The 27,548-nt window shown below is 40.3% G+C and overlaps 1 protein-coding gene across 1 annotated transcript in view; it reads left to right on the top strand.

Moving 5' to 3' along the window:
• Positions 1-27,548, top strand: part of LOC136011298 (VPS10 domain-containing receptor SorCS1-like) — a 295,003-nt gene that overhangs the window by 226,212 nt on the left and 41,243 nt on the right. The window contains exons 9-16 of the mRNA XM_065672946.1: positions 1,196-1,375; positions 6,597-6,743; positions 13,322-13,424; positions 13,756-13,832; positions 15,050-15,141; positions 16,068-16,175; positions 17,195-17,312; positions 18,912-19,042. Of these exons, the coding sequence (XP_065529018.1) occupies positions 1,196-1,375; positions 6,597-6,743; positions 13,322-13,424; positions 13,756-13,832; positions 15,050-15,141; positions 16,068-16,175; positions 17,195-17,312; positions 18,912-19,042 (956 nt within the window). The remainder of the gene's footprint in view (positions 1-1,195; positions 1,376-6,596; positions 6,744-13,321; positions 13,425-13,755; positions 13,833-15,049; positions 15,142-16,067; positions 16,176-17,194; positions 17,313-18,911; positions 19,043-27,548) is intronic.

Genomic DNA, 27,548 nt, shown 5'->3' with positions numbered 1-27,548 from the left:
CTCCTTCAAAACCACCAGAAAGTCAATTGCCAAGGCTATTACTAACAGAAGGAAGAAGCAGCATCAGATTCCAAAGAGCATATTTTCTGATAAAGTTCCCAGTTTTGCATATAGAAAGCTCTGGCTGAGATTCATTGAAGCAGAATGACTCTGGGATATCTGCCCAAACCAGACAGAATTGCTGAATCTTCTGGGAATCACCTAGTGCAAAAAAAACCCTGCATTTGTTTTCCTACCTCCACAGAGTTTTGTGGCACCAAAGAACTCCGAATGCCTATGCTAGGCAGAGAGAACCTAGGAATTTCGTTATAAAAATCTCTCTCTTAATGGCCTTTTCCACTGGATAGTAATTTCTTCAAACATTGAAAGAGGGAATTTGGTTTAATAGTTTCTGTTTTTTTCCTTAATTATACAATCTTTTCATCGCTTACTGCCTGCTGGAACACACAGATCAAACAGAGTAAAACAAAACCTTACTCATGCTAGTGATCTAACTAAAAATCTGCTCTATACATCTAGCAATGATTCGGGTTGTCTTTCTGTTACTTTTCTTGGGGGTTCGTGGTGTTTGCGGTGTGTGGTGTATTTAGCGCTGTGGCTTCTAGTCGATACCGTCATTAGAAATAAGAAATAACAGCAGCACTGGCTGCAGACGTTGATCCATTAGATCTTCCTTCTATCAGTTCCCAAGCATACTTGGTTTCTGAATGCTAAAGAAGCAAATGTTTCAGATGCTGTTTTTTTCTAATTAAAAAATCCCAACAAAACCAAACCAAACCAAACCCCAAACAAAACAAAATATATTTTAACATCTGTGATTCCACAGCCACAAGTGGAATCACTCACCTGCCAGAAAAAACACCAAAATGACTAACAAATAAACATCATCACCACCCCCTAACAAAGTATTCGTTAAAATGAAAGTGTTGGTGGGGGGAGTGAGGCTTTGTAACACTTGTATTGCCAATGTAAATGTTCAGTTAACACCTCATCATTAATTACCGCTTTGAAAACTGGCAGAAGAGAGCTGGTGAAAAATATTCCTGGATGGAATTGTCTGCTTACAGGAGTGTTGTCTACAGTTTCTGATTAAACTAGCCTAAATATATCCCTTGCTCCTCCACAATTACTTTGGTGCCCTTGGAAATGACAGGACAGAGCTCCTTCTAGTAACCTTCTCTTTTTCTTTCCCCAGGACATGCATGTTATCAGCACAGATGAGAATCAGGTCTTTGCAGCTGTACAAGAGTGGAACCAGAACGACACATACAATCTGTATATCTCAGACACCCGAGGGGTATACTTCACCCTGGCCTTGGAAAATGTCAAGAGTAGTCAAGGGCTGGAGGGGAATGTGATGATTGACCTCTATGAGGTATGTCATGACTCCAAACGTCTCATTCCTATTTCAGGAGCTCATGTGATGCCAGTACCATTTCCTTCATGCACATCACTCTTGTAACATGCATCTGAACAGCAGAGCCAAAAAGTGACTAAGTACACAGTTTTACCCTCCTTTTACTTTAGGGCCAAAGTGCTGTCAGCTGAGTTTCAAGGCCAGATTTTACACAGGTGTTCAATTTAGGCCCAGCCTAATATTATGAACAGATTAGCTACTGTACTCTCCTGTAGATTCTCAGGTGGGGAAGAGCTCATGGCTTTGTCATGCAATGGAATATGTATTGTATCAGAAGATGTAGTGGAATAGTTCATTCAGTGCCTAAGAAGAGCTCTTTAGTTTTCTTAGCCAAAATCCTGCTGACTCACATTGGTCCAGCCTATGGCTCTGAAAGCTCCCAACACTCTGAACAGCATCATTCTCCAATTTTTGTGGCACTTCTGACAGCCTAATCTCTTGGTTTAGAAGTAAGGAGGGACAGCAGTTTTCAGTTGACTCTGTCACCTTCCTCAGCTTGGGCTATTCTGGGAACTGAAGTGATGTTTAGATACACCCTCTTGGGCTATCCCATGAGCGTGGAATTTCTCCTACCACATTTTGATGTCCATTTTATCCCTGAGCCTTTTGCTGAGCAAGTACATATATCCTGAGCTCACCTGTAAGAAGGACAATATACATTGTTTTTATGACAGCTGATCCTAAGATTTTTAATGCGTCCTTGTACTTCTCTTGCTCTGCTGCCTGTTTTATTTCTGGAGATGGCACTCAACTAAGTAGAAACTCAATCCTCAGCTGCTGTTTTGAGGGTCAGCTTCTCTTTTGAGATCTCCTCCACAGACTTTTCTGACCATGAAAAGGGACATGAACCAGATCTGAGTTCCTCTGAAAAGAAAACATTTCCCCATCACCATCTGAATATTAGCTCTGCTCTATAGTTTTGCCTTCAGATGCCCTTTACTTGGAAACACCTTGAATTGTTCAGAGAGCCCAAGCGTTACACATAAATGCAGATGAACTGTAGGAGGATGGGCACTGGCATTTCAGGAGATTTTTATTATTAATCTCTCTGCAGCACTGGCAGCCCATGAAAAAACTGTTGCCTCTTATTACTGTCAGCTTGAGAAACAGTTTTACTGCATTATGTAAAGGTGTCCTGTGTCCTGGGGGGGGAATTACCACCTTTGTTTTGTTTTATTAAGCTGACACCACACAGTAACCTGGATTGAAATTGATGGAATCGGACTTGTAGCATTATATCTGCTGATTATATAGGTAGAAAGATATTGGCTGACACTGAACCTGGCACAAACCTTCCTTTAAATTTGATGTTCTAGCTGGAAGGGAACAGAAAACCAGCCAGAGTGATTCTCCAAGTAGTATTGCTGCAAATGATGAATGCTCTAGGAGTAAATGGAGATGAAGATGAAAGGAAAAAAAAATAGATAAATTAAAACAAAATTGAGAAATTACAAAATTAGTCCTTCTATGGTGACAGGGTTATATTTAGAACAGGAAGATTGAGGAGATGCCAGAGAAAAACAGGCTGATAAAATTGGGGCTGTTCAGCCTGGAGAAGAGAGCCTTTTACAGACAGCTGGAAGTAGGCCCACAATTACAGGCCCTGGTTCTCATGGGGGACTTCAACCACCCTGACATCTGCTAGAGGAACAAACAGTCCAGGAGGTTCCTGGAAGACGTTGATGGTTACTTTCTGAGACAGGTGATGGAGAACCCAACAAGGAGAAGTGTGCTGCTGGAACATATACTAACAAGCAAGGAAACACTGGTTGGTGATGTGAAAGTTGAGTACAGCCTGGGCTACAATAACCATGAGATCATGGAGTTCAGTATCATGTTAGGAAGAAGCAGGGCTATAAGTAAGATTGCAACCCTGGACTTTAGGAGAGTTAACTTTAGCCTCTTTAGGTAATTTCTTGGAAGAAGCTCATGGGAACAAGCCCTAGAGGGAAGAGGAGTCCAAGAGAGCTGGTTAATATTCAAGGCTCACTTGTCCAAGCTCAAGAATGGTGCATCTCCATGGGCAAGAAATTGAGCAAAGGGACCAGGAGACCTGCATGAATAAACTAGGAACTCCTGTCAAAACTCAAGCACAAGCGGGAGATATACAGGAGGTGGAAGCACAGACAGACTAGTTGGGATGAATATAGGGATGTTGTCAGAGTATGCAGAAATATGACACAAGAAGATGGGGCCAGATTCTTCTTAGTGGTACCAGGCAACAGGATGAGAGGCAATGGGAAGAAACTAAAAGCACTGGAAATTCTACCTGAACATGAGGAAAGACTTCTTTACTGTGAGGGTGACTGAGCACTGGAATAGGTTGTCCAGAGAGATTGTGGAGATAGTTAAGAGCCATCTGGGCACAATTCTGAATTATGTGCTCTATGTGACCCTGCTTGAGCAGGGAGGTTGGACCAGATGACCTCTGGTGGTCCCTCCCAACCTCAACCACTCTGTGATTCTGTGAAAAAAAACTGATCAGTGCTGCTCAGGGAATTGCACTGGGCATGAAGAGAAAATAGAGACTCTTTCATTGTACTTCATCATTTTCTCCCTTCTCTTGTAAGTTTTCAGGAGCCTTTCACTCAGAAGTTGCTATGTCAGTGTGTGAGCTCTTCTGCTGCTGGACCTTGTAGAGGATGAGGAGACCACTCCTAGAGGGACACTATTCTCCCTCTGCATGTTGGACAGAGCAGGGTATGAGAATAGCTCTTCTCTCCACCACCTTGCAGTAATATTTCATGAGTAGCGCACTAGACTCAGCATTAAGTGTTTCTGTAGTCACAAAAGGGCTGTCCTAAAAATGACCTCCTAGAGGAAGGGAAGAGCAAGAATCACTGGCCATTGTGTCTGTGCCCTTTCTAGTTCCTGCACCTCTCCACTGATGTGCTATGGCTCTTCTTGGCTCTATTTGGACTGCTATGCAGCAAGACAATCCTGCCTATGGGAATCCATGCCTCAAGTGATAACAGACTGTGCGAAGATGTGTCTATAGCTATGATATATAAGCCTATCACTCTAGGACTTATTTTTTTAGCAGTATACCTCTTGTATAAGAATTATATGTTTGACATATGAAGTTGATGATGGAGAGTGAAGAATGTGTTTTGAGTTGTGTCTTTGAGTGTCTTGTATGAATCTTTCTAAAACTGTCAACAGCATTTGTATCCATACACAATGGATTTGAGGCTGTGAGGACTGTCTACAATGCCTCTGTGGGAGCTGATGGAGTATTTTTCTTTCTGACCACTGATGGTCAGGTACTTACTTGCATGAGTCTTCCTTTCTTGTGATTGTGCAAACAGCAAGGATAAACAGCTCATTGTGTGCATCATGCCTGTATATATACAATAGGAATATCTCCTCCACCTGAGGGCACACAAACACGTATAGTGTGTGTGGTCTCTTTTTTATGATAAAGCTGTCCAAGATAGGCAGTGTAACTTACACTTTGCTTTCTTGAGAAAGGAATCTGAGTCCCAGCCCATGACTAGAATCATAAAAAGAAAGATTCACAGGATTTCACAATACATTTATCACCTGATATATAAAATGCTCTGTAATCATTTATGGCCAGTATTTCACAGGGACTATATAATACAACTATTTCAGGACAACAGCAAAACAAAATACAAATGGAGCTATAGGCTCTGGACTCTGGTAGTAAAGGCAGAACTATATTATTTTTCCAGCCCTGTCTTATCATGCCGTATCAGTTGAAGACAGAGTGTCCTTATCATTTTAGGGTGCCTTTTGACTACAGCAAATCCTGAATACTCAGTTGGGTGGGACGAATCTAACTAAGACATTGAAAATACTATCTTTTTATGCTAATAATGACAATAAATTAGTTAACTGCTTAATTTAAAGACTAGTACCTATTATAACAAGTCATGTCTAAGACTTTAAATAACTTCAAATGAAATTCAGTGCCATTGTTCAAGCAGGAAAGTGCTATTCAGAATGACTTAGTACACCAGTGCGCTGTACCAATGCACTTGTACACTGGTAGTCCCACAGCTTGTGACGTGAAGTGCAATAAGGTCCTGTTCACCGGGAGCTGTAGCATCCAAATCCAGACACATAATTATATTAACTGAGCTGGAACAAGCTCCAAATTTGCTGTGTAACCATTTGCCATGTAATGCCATTTAAGTAAGAATGTGTATAAATAAAAAGTCTTGATGAATAATTCTGTGCACTAGTTCTAGGTGGATGACTGAACAGACTTGCTGGAAACAAAAAAAAATTCTCACTTCCCCCCTCCTTCTCCCAGTTTTGCTTCCCTTTTTGTTGCAGCACTCAGATTGCAGAATGACAGCCCAACAAATTCATTCACAAGCTGCAGTAGCTATTGGGCTATTGATTTTCAGTGTGCTGAGAAGATGGGAACATTCTGCAGTGTGAGTTGTGGTATGAGGTTGACTTTTTTTTCTCCCCACTGTGACACTTCTGGGCTTGGTTCCAATGTTAGTCTGTTAGCATCACATCTTTACAAAATCCTCCTGCAGGTCTGTGGATTAAAGCTGTTGGGTAAACCATCAGGAAAAATAAATCTCATTGCTAGCTCTATCACTATCATTCTGGGTGGCCTTGCTTGGGTCACCAGTGCTTTGATTTCCTCAAAATATGAAGCAGTAATAAAAGTACCTCTGTGCCCCTAGTTATCCCATTGAAACACTGACAGTTAAGAAATACACTGCGATCCTTAGATGAAACGTCTTAAGCAGGCTGTATGAGAACAGAGGCACTGAACCACAAGTTTATGTATGTGTCGCATCTTTTCGCAAGGCCAAAATTGCTTCTGTTTCCTCCTGTGGCAGTGCAAGAGACAAATAGTTGCCCTGTGCATATTGTATCTTTCAGGGGAAAGGATGCCTACACAGTTGAGAGATTGTCACTTTACAGATAATGCTATCAACACCTTACCATGTTCCCATGCTGATTCTGAAATATAAGCTTTCTTTTCCATTTGTCAACTTTCCACCTGTGATAGTCTTATCTTGTCCCTAGCACCTCAGTTTGCCTTCCTTTGGTGTTCCTTGGCAATTCTTGCCCTGATATCCACCACATTGACACAGCCATCAGGTCCCTGTTGGGTTTGACAGGGCAAAAGAGATGTGCACAGAACCTGCAAAGGCTTAATGTATTTTTCAGCCATGTCAATTTTTCCTAGGTAGCAGGGATAAAGGGAATGTTCTTGGCTAACAAGAAGATTGACAACCAAGTGAAAACATTCATCACCTATAATAAAGGGAGAGACTGGAGTTTGTTGCAGGCTCCAAGCACTGATCTGAGAGGAAACCCTGTTCACTGTCTCCTGGTAAGTACCAAGGTGGGAACTTCAGTGGTGGCAACATCCCAGAACAAACAAAGTAACACAAGAAGGGGAGGGCAGCAATGTACCTCATGGTGCAAATACTGGCTATTAAAAGTGCAGTGCATCAGGTTTGGGCTGCCAGGTGGTATTGCAAGAGCTGGCATTGTAATTTAGCTGAATTCTATTCAATTTCTGGAAGCATCGCAGGTCAGCTTCCTTCTGCACAAACGATGGTCTGCCCTTAAACAGCAGGTAAAGCTGGATGCTGTTTCTGCGCAATTGATTCTCTGGACACTAGATGGGAGGAGTGAGCTATTGTAGCTCAGCAACTTTCAGGGACCTAATAGCTTGAGACAGGCTCAAATGAAAGAAGAGCTCTGATTTCTTTCAGGCCACTCTGTTGGCAATATTTATCATTTTCTCTGAGCTCAGAAGTGAGCGTTGGGTGTGTATTGTATCTGTATCTGTACTTGCTAATATAGACCCACATATAAACGAGTCTTTAATCATCATTGTGTGTAAACAGTTTCCAAGATTGAAAATGAAATATAAGCAGTGTGAATAGAATTGGAGATGTCTGTCAAATTAGAAAGCTTAGATTGATCTCGACGTTTTTCAGCCGTATGCATTAGTGCAATAATAGTGAGAACCCAAGACTTTGGGATTCTCGATAGCTTTTATGTTACACAAATTCTAACATGATTCCAGCCAGAATCAGGGGCAATATTGAGACTGCCCTTCCTCATGCATGTTGTTCTCCATGCATGTACCTGCATGTTGTTCTCCATGCATGTACCTGCATGTTGTTCTCCATCAGAAAAGAAAAAAACAAACCCAAAAAAGATGTTTCTTATGTTGAGGCTGTAAGCTTGTTAGAATCTGAATCAGCATTACGTTTTGTGCATTGTGGCAAGTAGATGAATGCTACATTAATCTCTTAACAACCCCATGCATTATTGTAAGAACAACGAATAAATAACTAGATATTTGAAGCTGTTCAAATAATTGATTTTTGATTGAGCCAAGATGCAAGCCTTTCATTTTCTGTCCAGTATGAAAAAATAAACAGGGAGGACTGCAGGTCAGACAGAAGAGTTATTTCAGAACATGACTAAATCTGTTTGGGTTTGTTTTCTTCTGCCAAGTCTTTTAAAAACTGTAAGTAAGAACTTCTTAAAATTAAATCTGAGAGTTGAAAACCATAAAGATGCCATTCAGAAAACTTTGCACACGTAAAACAATTTAATTGTTTTGGAAGGGCCTATGTGTAGAAGCTGTTGTGTTTCAAATAGGCTGTGATCTATTTTGACTCAAGTGAACATATTTAAAATCCACGCCTTGACTTTATCAAATTATGACCAATTTTGTCAGAAACCCAAGATTTATATTATATATTATGATAGTGTAATATTTTAGGGAGCTGGCAGGGCAGAAGAAATAGAAACCGTGCAAGCAGGTAAAATAAAGCAAACTTTGTTCTTTTTCCATATATTTGAAGTTTGATTTCTGAGAAATAATCTTTCTTTGTATTGTTGTGCACTGGTCAATAGAGCTATGACTTACCATTGTAGTTAGAAATGAGCCAAAGGTACTGTTCTGTGGGGTCCTTATGGACCATTCATTTGCAGGTACTGCATATTTTATGAACAAGGTATGTTCTCACTGTAGTTATCCATGCTGTAGTGGAAGTGGTTGTGTGCGTATAAACCAGGACTGGATGGCTGTTATGGAGAGAGGGGATTGTAGCTCCCTTAAGCCTTCCTATCCGTACTGTATCTGCTACTATACTCTTGGGCACCTTAGAATACAATTTGTTTTATTTAAAATTACATATGCCTGGACAAGCTGGCATTCCCTTGAGGATGGTAAACTTGAACAACCCAGGCAAGGATTCATGACCAGTTGCAGAAGTGTGGGCACTTGCAGGGACACAGTGAGAACTGACCCAGAGAAGCTCTTGGTTCTCTGTGTATTGTTTTTACATCCTTGTAGTGTGCAAACCCCTATTTAAACACTGGTTTGTTTTTATATTGCACTCTCTGCAGCCATGTACTTTCTCTGAGGATTGCTTCCACTTGTGCAAGCCCAATGTAGACTCACCATCCTGTTTGCACTGGAAAGTGACTGCTTCTTAAATGTTCAGTGACTTGGGCTGAGGTGGGCATCACAGATCTTTGGAAATCTGTAGAAATGGGTCCATGATTTCAAGGTGGTAAGGCAAAAATCATCAGTGGTCTTAAAACGTGTAGCTCAGCTTTCGCCCTTACAGAAGGAGAGCGTAAAGGAACTTAGCCTTTCCCTGTGATAAAGCCAGAGGAATGTATAGCCCTGTTTATTTTTCCTGTTCTCTTAACATCAGGTAAAACAGGCAAGAGGCCTCTTTCATGATCTGAGCCTGTCTGAGCACTCCTTGCTGCGTAGGTTGTCACAAACTAGTGGAATGTTAATAGAGCAGGGATCATCAGCTGAGCATACAGGGTCTCCAGTGGTCACCTTACAGCCTTGCAAGAAAGCAAATACATAAATCTGAACTAAATTGACTTGTTATGTCTTTTACAGGAACAGGCTGTCTGCTGGCAAGAGAAAGGGAGGATACTGGTACAGAAAATACATAACCCTGCAAAGGAGAGCCAAGCTAACTAAAAATCTGATTTGGGTTTCACACCCAATAGTGGGGCAATATAAAGGCAGAATATAGAATGTGAGAATTCAAGAAATGATAGAGAACACAGAAGTTGGGAGTGGTAGGGCAATTTTTTAAACAAAAGCACTGGAAATGTATGTCAGGAAATAAGTCCTGGCAATAAGTCAGGCATCCATAAGAGTGTTCTGCTGAGGAATTGTCACCTGTTCTGGAGCAGTTCTGTTTCTTGTCAGTGTGACACAGATGTAGTATTTAAACAGTTCAGAAAGTTCGCTCACCTCTTTAGTCACACTCTGTCTACCCCTGCATCACCAAAAGTTTTACCTCTTTACATCAGCTCCTTGATCTACTACTTATTGCTGTTCCTTATGGCACAGCTAAGTAAACTCTTAATAATCCATTGTACATCTAGCTTAGCTCCCAACCTTACTCCATGGCAGAAACTAATGCTCTCACACACTGCTGGCTTTCAGCATAATTGTCTCTAGCAATGGCTTGGGATCCAGCAGTGACATATGTTCCAGCTTGTTGGCAGAATGGGATCTGCCAAAGTGACAGGATGGTCCCCAGCCTGCTAGTGTAACGCTGTGTCCTCTGTGCATCTGGTCTTTAAACCTGAAGTAAGGGAGAGTTAATGCAGAAATAAGTACATAGCAGCTAAGTTGGCAGCTAAAGAGGTTAAGAGAGAATCTGGTTGAAACACAAGGCAAGCCAGACGGAACCGTCCCTCTACTGACAGTATGCCTGAGGTGCTTTTTTCAAAGCAACTCAAAGAATTTCTTTGCATTTTTTGTGAGATGGCTATGAATAATGAGATTAGAGGGAAAAAATGAAATTCTACATAATCACAAGGTTTTATTTTTCTTGTTTATACCACTTATTTTCTAAGCTGAATAAACTTAATCATAAAATATCTGCCAAGGTATTATATGCCAAAGATGCTGTTTTGCTTGATACTTGTATTGTGATGTGGTTATCTGAGGAATATCTCTATCTTAAAAGTTATGGGCATCTCTCTAGGACATAGAATCAATTAGCTTTCAGGGGTGGTCTTGTAGTTAAAACACAGGACTTAATCTCAGGAGAATCTTGACTCTGTTTTTAGGCCTGTTTCAAATCTCCTATGTGAACCTTAGGCAAGTCACTTATTTTCTGTGTGCCTCTCTTCTCCAGGCATCTGTTTATTCCTTCCCACATTTTGTTATTCTTGTCTATTTGGATTACAAGGGTTTCAGGACAAAAACCCATTTCTCGTAAGGAGGGGGGCATTCATGCCATCTGCTGTATAATAACTGAAGCGTCTGCGTGAAGTGTTTTGAATATATGTCCTGGAAGTGTTTATCTCTCATCATTACTCCCTGCTATTGCAGGTGAGAAAATACTGTGACTACCCTTAGGTTTGGGAATGGTGTCTAGCATCATTCTTGTGTTCTAATGCTTTGCTCCACTCCTGATCAGGTACAGTCACTAATAGCCTTTTTGTACGTGTCTCACCACTGGAGACAGTTCAGGTGTGCTTTGCAGAGCAGCAAAGAAGTGGGTGTTTATGGGGAATTTTAGTAAGGACTGATGAGCTTCCAGAGAGGGGATCATAAAAGTGCTGGTCTGAAAATGCTAGAAAGCAAGTAATGATGCCAACATGATTGTAAGAACTATGCCAATGAGCAGAGCAATGAGCTATGTCATTCATGCTTTACCTTCTACCTAGGTTTTAAATGCTCCATGGCTGTGGTTGTCTTTCCCTAGGTGTCTGTGCATCAGCTAGCACAGCTGGGTGCTGAACAATGACAGGGAAACCCAAAATTGGTGATTCTGATGATAATGATTTCAGTAGCCTGTTGGTAACAACAAAGGGGATAGAAACAGTTCATGGAAATACTAAAAAACGAAGCTGAGATATCGGTACATTAGTTAAGCTGTGGGAGCTAAAGGAGGGACACAAACCAGTCTGGAAAACTATTTATTAATGAACCATTTAAGGATACAGATGAAGGAGGTGTACATCAGGAATGGAAATAAGAATACTTTCACAGTAATGATACAAGATGGCCATGGGCAGTAATTTTAGGTGGTTGGCTAGAGCGGTTTATTTTTACACTGTACCTGCTTGTCACTAGAGACTGTAAACTGCATTCCAACCAATAAGAAGTCACACCACTGAAAATATTATCTCCATTTAGACAGGTGACCTGGCTCTTAATGCTTGAGATATGTATTCCATTTCTGTGTACTATGTCTGTGAAATGAGACAAACTTGAAAGAAAACTTCTGGTAGCACAAAGATTTGAGTCGAGCAAGGTCTAGTCTCTCAGGGTGGGGAATTGGCTGAGTTGCTGCCATTAGCTACTGTCTTCAAAATGCTGAACTGGACTTGGAATATGTTAGCTTTAAAAATATGTTCTGTATTTAGTCTTTTCACAATGTATTAAAATGCAAAAGGGAAGAATTCATGCTCTTGCAATGCTTTTCCATTTTTTGCATGCATGTCAGCTCAATTTGGATCCCACTCCCTCCCTGCGCCCCCCGGCTGCTCTAGCGGCTGCCCTCATAAGGCTGTCAGTTAGAGTTAGGCTGCTCAGTACATTCCATTTGGCAGGTTGTATTCCCTTCTGCACAAACCGTGTCCCCTTTTCCTGTCTCTCCTGAAGTGAGAACTTCTATCCCTCTTTACCAGCCTCATTTGCCTTTGCCAAAAAAAAAAGTCCTGCCATTCTCCACTGGGGGATTTTCATTTCAGATTCATAGGCACCTACTTTGACATGGGATGGATAAGTGGTCTTCCTCCAGTGATCTGTGGGGCTTGGTCTCCTACAGAGGAAACCTATAAAACTTCAGGGGCTGCAGACCTAACCTTTAGGCAGCTGGTATTAAAAAGACCTGCCCCCATAGAGCCTGTGGGTCATTCTGCATAGCCTCTCCTGCTCATCTGGGAGAGATGTGCAAGGTGAAGCATGGGCTTTGCTCTGTTTGTTGTTCCTGTCTGATGTCCTCATCTGGATCAGTTTGTTTCAGGCTTTTTGTCGGTATTTTTCCACCTCCCTTCCCTTAGCATGTTTCATGAAAAGCTTTTCGTGAGGTTTATAAGAAAAAAATGCTGAAATTAAACCCAAGAGAAGGCAGAAATTATCAGAAATTTTCAGAAATCATCACATTACAAATCTGGAGGGAATTGTAATGGAAATTTTGGAAATCTGCTTGTCTGTCTTGCCTTCTTGCTCAGCTCATTTATTCTATACCATTCTTGTTATCTAGTAGCTGACATACAAAATCAATAACAGATATGTGAGGTTTCCATGGATGTATTTGTTTTAAAATCTCAAAGGTCATATCCCAGTGGGGCGATGAAGCATTGTTTCAAACAACTTTAAAACTAACACTTTCTAGTCCTGGTATTTATTCTTAGTGCAGTACAGAAGTCATGTGTCAAAAATACTCAAGAGTCAGGAAATGGTATGACACTGGCCACATTAAATTGTTTCTTATGGCTAATTAATGCTCACACAACACCACAGCGATAGGGTTATATTGCTTTTTGTTGCATAGATAGCTTGAGCACTGGTGCTCTGAGAGTCACTTGATCGTATCTGCAGCCTTGCTTGCTTCTCAAGAGAGCTAGGGACCTGGAGAGCTAGGTAGTCGTTACCATTACCTGCCCTCACAAACCAGGTTGCCTCCCTTGTTGGTTTGACCTCAAAGATCTTGTCCTTGTGGTAGAGCTTCAGCCTGGTGAATTGGTTTCCCAGTGGGAATGGGGTGCATCAGAAAATTACAGCAAAGCTCTTGCAACAGAACCAGGACAGTGGCTTTATCTTTCTAAAGGTGAATGCAGTAATTAGGAAGTAATACTGAAAGACACTATATTTCTAAGCCTGTAGAAATATGGGCATGCATTTCATGTTGTGTCTGCTTTTTACTTTTATTTCCGCTTTCTCCATAGCCCTATTGCTCCCTTCATCTTCACCTGAAGGTCTCAGAGAATCCTTATACTTCAGGAAACATTGCCAGCCGAGACACTGCCCCCAGTATTATTGTAGCATCAGGTATGAAATGTTTAAAGATTGCCTGGTATAATGTGCAAACACTGACAAAATCTTGTGTTTGTGATGGGTTTGGAGGGTTTTGAGTGGCTCTTGGGGTGTCACACCACAGGTACTGGGAAGGAAGGCAGGCTACCAAAGGGATCTTTTACATATATATTTTTTCTTCAAGATGAAATTCTTTCCCTTCCCTTCTCTTCATTCCCCCCTCTTTCACTTCCCCAAGGTAGAAGTGCTGTAACTGCAAAAGGTAAATAAATATATTTACTCCCCTGAACTGCTAATTTTAGTGTTTCTTAGAGTGTAGCATTACTAATCAATGTTCATCTTACAGGTAATATAGGCACTGAACTATCAGACAAGGACATCAGCATGTTTGTTTCTTCTGATGCTGGGAACACTTGGAGACAGGTAAATGACAGAGAATCACAGTTTTAAATCATAAGCATAGGAAATTGTCATCAAAGTAGGTTCAAACTAATTTTTTTTTTCCTAATACTTATTTTTTTTGGTTCAGAGTAGCTTTTTGTAAATCTTTGCAAAAGGGTAAACTTCCCTTCTGAGAGGTAGAGAGGTACTCAAAGAAAAAGACTGGATACATTGTTAGACTTCATATAACCGAAAAGTATTTTTATAATTCTTCTCAGAATTTGACTTCAGTTTAACCCTCTAGCTAAAAGAATTGGTTAAAATATGAATACTAAGGGGAGAGAATGTTTCCTTTTACAGTTGTACATCCCTTGTACCTATCAAACCATTTTTCTCTTTGTCCATTATTACACTTTCCTAAGATCAGCAGTTGTCCTGGTCTACCTTCCACCACTCTGTTTGGACAGCTCAGTTTAGGTGGGCCACCTAAATTGAGTTGTCCAAAGTCCAGTGTCCATACAAACAGATTATGTTGCCTTGCTTTTAAGCTAATGGAGGAAAAGACAGAATTCAGTTCCTCTTGTTCTGAAGCTACATCTCTCTCCGTTAATTGTGGAAAAAGACTGGATGATGAAGTTAAATTAAATTACTAATATTTAGTGGAACAACACCTGTTAACAAAGCATTGCTACTCTTTAAGGTGTTTATCCTTAGAACAGGAAGTTCTATGATTCATATTTTCTGGATGGGATATCAAGTCATGGAAAGAAAGAGTGACTTTCTCAGACAAATGCTGCTATATAAACTAGAGCAGATGTTTGCAGAAAGTCAGTTCAGAAAAGACACAGGAGAACCAGACCTTTTAAAATGTTTGATATGCCAAAAATCTCATTATTTTAGTGTTTGTCCAGCCCTCATTTTTCCATCTACATCACTTATGTGAGATAAGGCCAGATATGTGTAAACACATGAGGTTCTTCAAACAAAAATCTGTCACTGAAAGAAAGGAAATTGTTGATCCTTTCAAAAATTCATTTTTCTCACTTTCTGTGAAGCAGAGAGGGGGAAAAAAAAAGAACCAAAAAAAAAAAAACCAAACCAAAAAAACAAACAGGAACTGTCTCTACAGAATGTCTTCTTCTGCTTTGTAATTTTCTTATCACTTACCTGTCCTCCATCATGATTGTACTTAAAGAACCATGACATTTTCTTGACACTAAGGAAAATAGGTTCAAATATATGGTTTTTTTTTTCCCCAGATCTTTGAGGAAGAGCACAGTGTTCTGTACCTGGATCAAGGTGGAGTGCTGGTTGCCATGAAACACACATCTCTGCCTATCAGACATCTCTGGTAATGACTCCATGTGTGCTGAATGTCTGCTGTACCTCTTTTCAGGTGCCAGAAAGCAGGCAGTTAGAGCGTATTCAGAGTTTCTGTAGCTACAATCTAGAAGATATCGATTAAGATACTAGGAAACACAGACAAAGCTAAGAAATCCCAGCAATTCCAATTTCAGCTCAGCCAGATCTGAGATATTATCAATGTAATTCTACAACTTCCCTGGTTTACCACAACTTGGCTTCTTGAGTTTGGTTATATTATATGTATCTGAATTATGTCTTTGTCTTTTTTTAAGTTACCAAAGAACTCATTATTTCCAAAATTATTGATAAAGTTGTCTTCCACGTGGTAGGCAGCACTTAAGAGCCAGAATTTCGTTGAATAGATTCAGGGCTATATAACCAAAAACACTAAAGTGTCCCCACTGGTTAGCATTCTTGAATTACTGCTGTAAGTAAATACAGTTTTGTGCTTTTAGGCATTAATTACTTCTGCTACAGTTGATGTCATATCAATATCTGAAACACACAGACCCAAATCTTAAGAAGTCATGAGTATTTCTGGGCTTTCACGTAGACCTACCACCAGGAAGACTGCTGGCCAAAAGAGGCAAAGACTTGTGCTCCAGTAATCTAACCTCCTTAAAATGTCTTATGTTGGGGACCCAAAAATAAGATGTTCAAAATCATTTGGTTTATTAAAAAAAAAAAAAAAGTAAAAAATACCAGCCCTAGGCTACATTTTGCCCTAAAAGCATCAATGCTTTGATTTACGATGCTTCCCAAAACCATAGTTTTTTAAAGGACTAAAAATGCAGTATCCAAGAATAGAATCTGCTTTCCACTTCTCCGTAGCAGCTGTAGTAGACTAGAGAGTCTCCTCAAGTAAAATAGGAGAATATGAACAGACAACACTAATTCTGCTTTCTCCACTAGGTTAAGTTTTGATGAAGGGAGATCTTGGAGCAAGTACAGTTTCACATCCCTTCCACTGTTTGTAGATGGAGTTTTAGGGGAACCTGGAGAGGAAACTCTCATCATGACGTAAGTGAGCATGCCATTGTGCTGCTGTTGATTGGAAGTGCATCATAAATATCTTATGAGGGTTTCTTGTAACATAGTAGAAATTTTGGTTAGGGACCAAACCAAGTACGGTCTGAAGCCAGGAGCATGCAGTCTTCTGTTGCTAAATCACCAATGTTTATCTGTGATATGATTGAAGGGATGAGAACATGGTTCCTTGCAAGCTGCAAAACATTATCATTTAGCTTATCAGCATGAAACCTGACTCCTCATATTGAATGTGATTTAAAGAAGTTACTCTTGACAGATGAATATTTGAAAGAGAAACTGTGGGATATTTTTATAACTCTGTTTTTGCTGCTACTTTCTTTTAAAAAAAAAACAACAACCCAAACCTGAGACACAGAAAAATGAAGACATTCTTTTGTATAAATGAATGACAAAATGTTGCCTGGAGCAACTTATGAAAAATTATGTTTAGTTTCAGTGTGGTATGCTGAGTTCTGCATGCTGAATAAAGCTGAATTCACTCTGCCAGAAACTGTGACATTTTACCTGAGATCAGGTTTGCAAAAACAGGAGGAAAATTCAGTTTCTGTCTGTAAAAAATGGGCCAAGCTGAAATAAACAGAATATGTAGCTCAGAAACTGACCTGAGTTCATAGAAATATATGAAGAATTTTCCCTTCAGGTTCTGAATTTAATTTGTGTGGAAGGGATTCCCAGTGCTTATAATTGAGATGTCAGACTCCTATAGGTAAAACTGTGTCCAGCCCCACACCAAGTCTTCTCTGTATAGTTATTCTGGGTCTTGACATAAGTGGGAGGATCTTGATCCACAGAGTAAAAGCTACATGCGTTTTTTGGAGGCTTGTAGATATTTAGCAGCCCAAATTTCACTCTATCAGTCAAGGAAAATCAGTGGCACTCCTAAAGCAATTAGTCTCTGTTAGAATTTTGTGGGTGACTGTACCTCTGTCAGTATCAGACTCCATCTGGTGCTACCTTTTACTGTATGCTGCTTCTGCTGTGTTCTGTAGAGTGTTTGGACATTTCAGCCACCGCTCAGAGTGGCAGCTGGTGAAAGTAGACTACAAGTCAATTTTTGATCGGAGATGTGAAGAAGAGGACTACAGGCCTTGGCAGCTCCATAGCCAGGTGAGAAGCGAGGAGGGTGGGATCTGACATGAAGTAGCTAATGATCCTACAGTTAAATATCAGCAGATCCAATGTCTTTTCCTGTTTGGTGTATCAGATTGTCCCCTACTGGATGGGTCTCTTTTGTTTCATACATGTGTTGGCAACAGATTGCACTCTCTGAGCCCTGAAGGATGAACAGCTGTCTTCTGGGTTTTGTTCTCAAAGCAGGCAATTAGCTCAGACTTGTCCAGATTTGAAGAATGCAACAGCGGAAGTACTGCCACTGAAAGAGTCCTGAACTCCTTCATACCTACATCTCTCACCCAATTTCCCCATCCTTACCTCCTTGCTCTTCCCTACACCCTTCTGTTGCCCTGTCCTTTGCATCCTAGATGCAGCTGCAGCATCACTCCCAGAACCATTTCTTAAGTGCCCAGCAAAGTAGTTTGCTCTGCACAGTGACTGTACCTGCCTCGGGGCACCTTTGGAGCTCCCCCAAGTTTGACACAACGGCCTGTGTTATATCAGGTTAGAAAAAAATATAGCGCAAATTCTGTGGTTATATAAACACCAAAGGCTCCACTGAAGTCTAAAGCAAAACATCCATTTATATCATCAAAGGTTATCTTTGTGTATATATCTTGCTGGGCAAGAATTTAATAATGAATATGAAATGAAAATAGCTTGACTCAGACTAGCTGCTCACACAAGGCACAACTCCACACTAAAAATACCAGTTATGACTTAGATCTTTAGGTTTTAAAAACCAGTACAGCTTCCTTGAAATTCAAGGAGGCACAGCTTTTTACACCAGTTGCCATTTGGACCCTTCTGTTTCATGAGCAAAACAAAACCGTGAAAAGTTTATCTTTCCTACAGCGATTTTAACAGCATGAAAGGTAACAAGTGAGACTCCACTGTATTTTGTTCTTTGCTTTCTTGTGCTTGCATAAGTAAAAATGCCAAGGATTTTGCAGTATGTTTTTGAGGATGTTGGCTTTTCAGCTTACAGAACTATTTTTAGGAAGGCTGCTGTGGACTCGGGCCTTTTCATTTCCTTTCCATTGAGACTGCGAGGCTGAGCATTGTTCCCTAGATGAAAATATTTAGCAGAGAACTGCGGATAAGAGTGAAAAGTCACCACTCCATCCACATAGCAAATCATACCCTGATCAACTGAACTCATAGTCCATGGAAAGTATTTACACATATAACTAGTTTCTGCTGAACGGAATTATTGCCAGAGATCAGGCCAAGGAAATAGACCTGCTCTGTGTCTCAGATTGCAGAGGGATCATACCGTGTTTTCAGTTGCTGTGAAACCTAATCTATAAATGAGAAATGGGCCTGGATCAATTGCTCATTGGCTTTGGAGCAAATTCAGAACTGAATCAGATACGTAAGTAACCTCAGATCATTTCTTAGTGTGTATTGGAAAAGCTGTTTTAATTTCAGTTAAAGCTTCAGTAGCTTTAATTAGGTGCCATGTACTGACATGGCATTTGACTTCCCATCCTCTTCCCTTGAGTCACAGCTCCCATTGCACAGGCTTGGCAAAATGGGGTGATACAAATAGCCTGGTGGGTGTCAGAGAGATATTTTTGGTTTTGTTTCCAGGGAGAAGCTTGCATCATGGGAGCAAAAAGGATCTACAGGAAGCGCAAGTCAGAGAAGAAATGCATGCAAGGAAAATATGCTGGGGCTATGACCTCGGAGCCGTGTGTGTGTACAGAGGCAGATTTTGACTGGTGAGCAATGGGCACAAGAACCGTGTGCCTTATACCACACTGATGCAGAGCTCACTAGAGAGGCTATAGGCTTGCAGAGAGTAGAAAATAGTAAATGTATAACTGGCCAACCTGTTGGGGCAGGCATGTCAAAAGCAGGAAAGGTGGAACATATATTTGTAATGTGTGAAGGCTCCCACAAAATTGATTCTGAACACACCATTTTCCAGGTCACATCTGAGCTCTGTGCAGCATTAAGGTAAAAGGTCCATTTAGCACATCTGACCTCAGCAATGACCAAGGGTGGCTGTGAAAGCAGTGTGCAAGACATGACATATATAGTGTGTGTAAAAAATGAAAGTAATTCTTCATGCATGCACACATATATATGTATATATGTGTAAAAGTAAATACGTGCATATGTGAAAAAGGCCTTCAGCTTCTGGAAATCAAGTATTAGGTAATTCCAGGGTAATTTCTTATACTTGGTCCACCATTTTTGATAGTATGATTTGGGTTAATCTCCTCCTGAAGCATTTTCTTCTCTGCTGTATGCTGTGGGAAATGAAGTCCATTGGTGAGCCATGAATGGCGTGATGAAATGTTCAGCTTCTAGTTTCATTTCAAGATTCCTGCTGACTCGCAGCAATTTGCACGAAAAAAGGCAGGAACCACATTATTGAAATCTTTCTACCAGCTGTTTTCTCCAAGGCTGAGACAGTCCTGAGTACCTCAGAAGAGAGAAATGGTGGCTCTTTGGCAGTGCTGGTAAACCCCTTGTTCCTCACCCAGCTAGATCTATGCCATGTTATTAATTAAACCCAGAATCTGTAGCATGCACCCTGAAGAGGTTCATGTCGTAAATATGTTGTTTCTTGCTATATGAGTCCACTGCAGGACCATGGAAATCTACAGTGTTTCCCTTCTTACCCTCCTATAACTGTAATTATATCAAATTTTCTGTATAAAATCACAGAATCACAAGAAGCTTTTCCATGTGACAAAAAGAGTAAATCATCTTGCACCAAATAATAAAAAAAATTAATATACTTGGGCACTGATTTTCTGAATATGGTTTTCTCATCTTCCACTGCATTCTTTGTTAGGGAGAAAATACCTCTGTTCTGCATGTAGTTCATCATTTAGGTGCCCAAAGGTCCTGGATTTCAACAGAATAACATACTTCTAGCAATGTAAAAAAGATAGCAGCCAACCAGAAAATAATGCACATGAACAGGAATAATATTCCTTAAAGATTTTGACCCTCCTGTAGGGAATACAGTTCAAAGCTATGCCAAGTTCATGCCCAGGCTCAATAAAATAACTGATGGGATTGACTCATGTTGGTTAAACCCGTTACACTTGTAAGGGGGACACACTCATGAAACACTTCTGATATAAATAAGTTCCTTCCGGAACTTCTCTTTCTCTGAGAGTATATATTTTTATTTAATTAAAATTAACTGTGTGCTTTGTTACTACAAACCTTTGTAGATAGGTACAGAGCAAAAGTACCATGGTGACATTTACTGGGGGAAACATGCTTTTCTGCCTTTTACATTCACTTTAAGGAAGCTTTCTCCAAAAGGTCTGCTGAGTTGTGAGAGAATCTCGAACAGGAAGCTTGGCTAGTTGGGGCTGTATGGCAAATTCTCACAGTTTACATGCACCAACAAGACCCCTCAAATCTGTTGTTAAGAAGCAGAATTAGGAGTTTGTGATAAAAGTAATCTTGTTAAAGATTTCCCTGAGAAAAATATCTGCAAAAATACTGCAGGTTTCTGTGCTGTCCTGACCGACAGAAAACCTTACTGACCTAGGAGGGCTTTCCTCCTTCTGATGGAATCAGGTTTGGTTTAGAGCAGACTGTACTGATCCCCTCAAATTCTCTCTGAGCTTTGTTATCCCTGCAGTCCTCGGATCTGGATTTTTACTTTATCCATTTCAACTTCTTCCCCACCACCTCTGAGGGAAAAAAAGACTGAAACCTTGCTTTAAGCATCCAGTTCAGAAATATTTACCAGTAATATTCATCACTTATTTATTTAATTAACAAAGTCAGGAGCTATTTTGACATAGATTTGCCTGAGAAGGACAGAAAAGTCACAGGGAACAGAACACAGAGGTTTACAAAGGAAGGAGAAAAGAAATGGCAAGAAAAGAGCAATTCTGCTTATCAGACCAGTTTTATTGTGCTAAGAAATGCAAAGCTGCTGCTGTAGTGTAGCACTCAGTGCCTGCCTTGTTGAACTCTGCACTAGGCTTCACTGCCAATGCACCCTGCAGAATTTGGTCCGAAGAGGCATTTGGATGAAAGTCAGTGAAAGAATTCTTGCTGTAGAAGAATATCCTCTGTGGGGTCCTTCCTGCAAAAGGAAGAAACACTTTCTCATCCTCACTCATGACATTTCAGCACTGCTTTTGAAGTCTCTAGTTCTTTTGTTTTTTTGCTGGGCATGGTTTTTAACTGAAGGAGATTGAAGGGGACATGTACCCACCAGGCAGGGAGAAGCCCCTTAGATGACTGCGCTTGATTTTGCAATCTTGAAATAAACTGGGCAGCTTTTTATGTTAACATCAGTGGTTACAGGACCTGGCATTGTATAAAGAATTAAAGATGACAATAATCCCTGCCTCTATCAGAGCTGGACTTCCTTTGCTTTTTAAACACTAAATTTGTATGGAGGAAATTATCTAAACTTGTCAGAGCTTGGAGAAAAAAGGATGGCTGTGTGGTGAGGTAAAGTGGAAAAAAAAACAACCCCAAAACAGCAGTGTTATTCCTGTTAATCCCGCAAGTGCTTTTTTATCAGTTCAGGGGGGAAAATTGATGGTTATGAAAGATACAGATTTTATAATGTTTTTTCTCCTTGTGATGCCATTAAACTCCAGGGTTCATTTCTAATCTGTATTCCATGGTAGTTCTCTCTCAGATAAAAGGGCATAACAACAAAACTGAGTGACATTAGAAATCACTGTACTTTCTGCAGCCTTGGGAACCTGAACTCTTCTGACAGTAGACATCTCTTATCATGGGCTGGAACCAAAACTAGAAGGGGGGCCAGGGCTGAACTGCAGGCATTTATTCTCCATGCAGGGCTGAGGCTCGCAGCCAGAGGGCAATATTGCTTCAGGAATAGGGTGGAGTGGAACTGTGCCGAAGCCCTCGGCAAATCTGTCCTAGCAACGGCCTAGAAACGAGAGTGTCCTTCTTCATTTAATTGATCTGGGTAAATGGATGACACCATTACTTGTGTGTTATTAAAGCATTAATTTACCAGGTTTCCTTACATTGTGTTCCTTCCCACCATTTGAGCATTATTATGGCAATATCTCTTCAATAGAAACACTTCCTAGACACAGATGGAAGTGTTTCGTGGTGTTCATCCTTCAGATACCTGTCTCCCAGGTCCTCTAATAGAAACTTTCAGTAGTGGTAGTCTCACTACCAGTCTTCCCTCTGAACCCACTGTCGTTAATACTGAGGGCTTCTTCTATCAGTATTCCAATATCTCACCTTTGTGGGAAGTATAAGCCTTTTGACACTGGTTCTAGTGACTTTGTGTAGCCACAGAGGCACAAAGGAGCCTTAGTGCAATTGAGAATCAGGCCTATTTATTTCACTGATGATATCAGTAGGGATCTGACTAGCTCTTTTTCTATTGTATTAAAAAAATGAGACACTTAAATGAGTTCTGCCTAGTAGGTTTAGTTTTTATTCTAAAACACAGGAGTCCTGCGCCATGAGAAACTGTCCTGACAAACCATGGGGATGCAGAAGGCAGAATGTGATCAGATTCTCTTGGCTTCATGTGTTGCCACTCATCAAGTGAGGCAGGCACCAGTTCTGAAATACACATACATTTGTACCCTCAGGTTAACTAACTTTGTTTTACCACTGAGGTAGGTTTGGTTAGCTAATGAATAGCAATTTGGAATGAATTTTTAGTTAATTTTGAATGCCTGCAGAAAATGCAGATTCACCATGCAAAGTCTATGGTGTATCTCTGCATCTTTACGGTCCTAGTTTTCTACCAGGCATGGACTTACTGGAAAGTTTCTGGGGATTTTAGGTTCCCTATTAACATGAGATGGTACTGGTTGACTCCAAATATTTTGATGCGATTATAATCATATGTCTTCATCAATCCATAATTCAAACTGCAGCTGACTCTGTCCTTCTCTGTGATAAATGCCGTGTCGGATCCTGTAGAACTGGAAAGCAAGCACAGCTCCCCAAATACACAGTCGCATCATAGTTCAGTATTAGAAAATGGTATTAAAAGAATAAGAAGGTGGTAAGACTTTTCCACAGCTGTGGCCAGAGTTATTTTTTTTCCACAAGTGCTGTTGGAAACTGCAGAACAAAGGTGACTGTAATCACAAATACCTCAATTCACCCCATTCAATGTCTGAAAAGTTCAGAAAGCACGACATACAAAATAGCAAGCAGCATTTTCAGTTTCTGGCATAGCTGATGTTAAGGTGAAGCTGTTAGTGTTGAGGAAGTCCTGTGGTTGCATGTTAAGTCATGTTTTGACTTTTAGAAGGTATGAGCGTGACAGTCACTTATCTGACTTGTTATTTCTGCATCTTAAAATAGCGGTATTTTAATAATTTCACATGGATTTACAATTCTTCCATGACATTATGTTTGTCAGGTCTGTATTCAAAGGACAGATTTCATTAAGGGATTTCTTTTCCTTTGATTATTACCTGTGCTACAAATCATAGAATCATAGAATAGTTAGGGTTGGAAAGGACCTTAAGATCATCTAGTTCCAACCTCCCTGCCATAGGCAGGGACACCTCAAACTAAACCATGTCACCCAAGGCTCTGTCCAACCCAGCCTTGAACACTGCCAGGGTTGGAGCATTCACAACTTCCATGGGCAACCCAATCTAGTCCCTCACCACCCTCAAAGTCAAGAACTTCTTCCTTGTATCCAATCTAAACTTCCCCTGTTTAAGTTTTAGCCCATTACCCTTTGTCCTATCACTACAGTCCCTAATGAAGACTCCCTCCCCAGTATCCTTATACACCCCCTTCAGATACTGGAAGGCTGCTATGAGGTCTCCATAATCTTAGATAAGGGAATTTACTGTGAACTTTGAGCAAGGATACAGAACTTCTGGAATGAATTTATATCTGTCTCTAATTACAGAGAAGGACTTACAATCCTACTTAACTAAAATAAGTAGGATTCCAGTTTAAACCAGTAAAAGTGGCCAGGGTAAAACCATCATCAGTGAGAGCCACAAGATAGTCTGCTTCATACTGATGAAACAATCCCTGCTGGTAAATGTTCCACTCTTTTTTTTATAGGCACATTATCTATTTCACCTGACTTCTTTTCAGGCAGGCACAAAATATCATCACTATATGCAAATTCCAATTCCCAGTCACCAGGCAATGACTTGGCTAGCTGATTGCGGTCTAAAGCTGATGCCTTCTCTGTCTCCAGATTTTGCTATGCTATGGCAATCCAGCTGATGCTAATGCTTGTTGATTGCTACAAAGCCTGTTGTGCCAAACTGTAAGCAGCAATTTGTTGTCAGCATCAGTGTTCTGCGTGCACCAGCCTGTAGCCAAGGAATTCATTAGATTCCGAGACTGTAGAGGTGAAGGGCGGCTGGTACATCTGCAAAGCGATACAGAACAGCAACTGATGTCGTTTACTGGGATATTTCTGTAGGGCCTTAATGAGCGAGATGATTTGCAAGCCTGAAAGCAACACTGTGAAACTTCTGTGCTTAGAACTATGTCTGCTGTGAAAATTTGTATTATTTCATTCTCTTGACTTTGAGAATTATGGTCCAAGTATAGTCAAGCATAGCTAAGTCAAACTTGGCTTCTCCAGATGTGCAGGTACTAATAGGAAACAAAATTATGGCACAAGTCTAGATGCATGTATAGTAAAAAATCCCAGAGCAATACTACTGCAGCAAATAGGGCTGTAGGCACCGATTCCCTCTGAGGCAGATTTCACTGTATTATTTTGTTTTGTTGTCACCTGACTGATCACAGAACACTGTGTGTGTACAGTGTACAGCTTTTTAATCAGTGACAAATGAAGACTTCGGAATATAGTGCTGCAGTGTTGACAAATAGCAAAAATACAGGAGTCCCACTTGTATGCAAATATTTCTTTTCTCTGAGTAAATCAGAATGGTATTATTCTTCATTATAAAGTGTATTCTGGAGCTATAGTGTTCTTATTCCAACAAAGATGATTGGAGAAGCACATGGCAGTGGGAGAATACGTTGGCTGATGCTTATAAAACAATTAAGCAACATTCAGTCACTAGCATATGAGTAAATAGATAGATGAAAATTCAGTTAAAAAAAATGAGGAAAAGACCATTTAGGTCAGCTGCTTCACTGCTGTTTCCTACACTATGTTCTCAATTACTGGTTGTAGATATCACAAGATCCACAGCTGCCAAAATGTTCTTTTGGAACATTATGCAGTCTAATAGCTGTTTAGGAGTTTTCCCAAATGATAGGCAGCTTTAATTTTCTTTTGCTTAATGTCATCTTTTTAATTTTCCTTTTTCTAGATTGCCTCAAAACATTTTTTTCCTTAGTTCAGAAGGAAAAGTTACAGGCAGGAGTAAATAAAAGATGACAAAATTCTTGTCAGTGTCCTGCTTTTGATAACAAATGTATGAAATTTAACAAAAATAAATTGCAAAATATTCTCACATGTTTCTTCTTGGTCTCATGCCTTAGGTCAGTACCAGACTTCCTAAATAATAAGTATTCATTAAATTTTTGTCTTAGACCATTATGCTTTAGTCCAGAAAGAAAGGCAATTGAAGAAAATCTTCATTATGTTAAACATTCTCACTGTTGTTAATATTATTCTACAAATATAATTGATCACATTGCTGCTTATTAGGAGATGCTGAATCTATTAGCCTGATAGAGGTGAGGCTGCTGCAGCTTCATGTCCCCCGATCCAAGCAGTAGTAAGGTTGAGTGTTTGTTCTTGATAGGCACACATGTGCACGCACTTACAGTACATATATGCAGATATACACATCTGGTGACACAGATTAGCACAAACAGAAAACACACTGCTCACACAAACACCTGTTACCTCATCTTGTTCCCCTCTCAAGTTCATTCAGGATGAAATGAAATTTGTGGAAAATATGTGCCCAATATATGCAATATTGATCCCACCATTACCTGGTCTTAGACACCCAGGTCTGTCCAGTGTCTAGACCCTAGATGCTTTGTCTCCCCATTTGCTGACAACTGGATATCTCCAGTTGTCTCATGGCAAAACATGACCTACATACACGTAACACACCTCACAAGCATGTCCAAATGTATATGTCTTTACACCAGTAGCCATTCCCTCAGACTTCTTGATCTCTTCAATTACTAGTTCAATATCCAGCCCTTTCTTATGACCCCAGCAGCAACTAGCTCCCACGTCTTTTATCCTACTCACTGGAATCTCCCATTGATGATCTGGTAGGTCTCACCCTGGCCATGGGCTCATGGCTGTCCTATGACAGGCCTGGGAGGAGTTGGGGTAGGGGCTCCACTGGCTCTGATCAAGTTATTGTGCTTCCTCCACCTCCAGTTTTTCTCTCTGCTTCTTTGCATATACAGAGATGAGCCTTTAATTACATAATCTAATGCTACCCTAATCCTCATTTCCTAGAGCATCAGGGTACTTCATACCAAAACATTAAAGATAATAAGCAGAAAAAGTGCTTTACAAAGAAGTACAATTTTAAGACAAAGGATCATGTTGCAACTGGAATATTGGAATGGAGTTGGTGGACTCTGTATAACAGTTCTCAGAAATGACATAGAATCATAGAATCATAGAATAGTTAGGGTTGGAAAGGACCTCAAGATCATCTAGTTCCAACCCCCCTGCCATGGGCAGGGACACCTCACACTAAACCATGTCACCCAAGGCTCTGTCCAGCCTGGCCCTGAACACTGCCACGGATGGAGCATTCACAGCTTCCCTGAGCAATATGTTCCAGAGCCTCACCACCCTTACAGTAAAGAACTTCTTCCTTATATCCAATCTAAACTTCCCCTGTTTAAGTTTTAACCCATTACCCCTTGTCCTATCACTACAGTCCCTAATGAAGAGTCCCTACCCAGCATCCTTACAGGCCCCATATCCCCTTAGCTTCTCCATTATGTGCTATGGAGAAAGTTTAGTAGCAGGAGTAAAAGTGATTTTCAACAAAACAGTTCTCATTACTTAATGGCTGTAGAGTAAACCCACATGTGAATGGAATACTGATTAAAGAGGGGTTTTGTTTGTTTATTTGATCCACAATAACAATTTTCATAGGGTCTTTGTTTACTTGGGATCAAAACTAATTTGAACTGTTGTTTAGTACAACAAAAGCTGATTTAATCATAGCTAAACCCAAACTGGGACAAAAGATTATAGTTGACTAATCGTTTTTAACACAATTTTTGGTAGCATTTCCTCTTCCAAACAAAAATAGAATTGAAGATTGCAGCCTTCTTTTCCATTACCAA

The sequence above is a fragment of the Lathamus discolor genome, chromosome 3 (assembly GCF_037157495.1).
Source record: "Lathamus discolor isolate bLatDis1 chromosome 3, bLatDis1.hap1, whole genome shotgun sequence".
Taxonomy (NCBI): domain Eukaryota; kingdom Metazoa; phylum Chordata; class Aves; order Psittaciformes; family Psittacidae; genus Lathamus; species Lathamus discolor.
The sequence above is the reverse complement of the archived record's forward strand: the minus strand, read 5'-3'. Positions and strand labels throughout refer to the sequence as shown.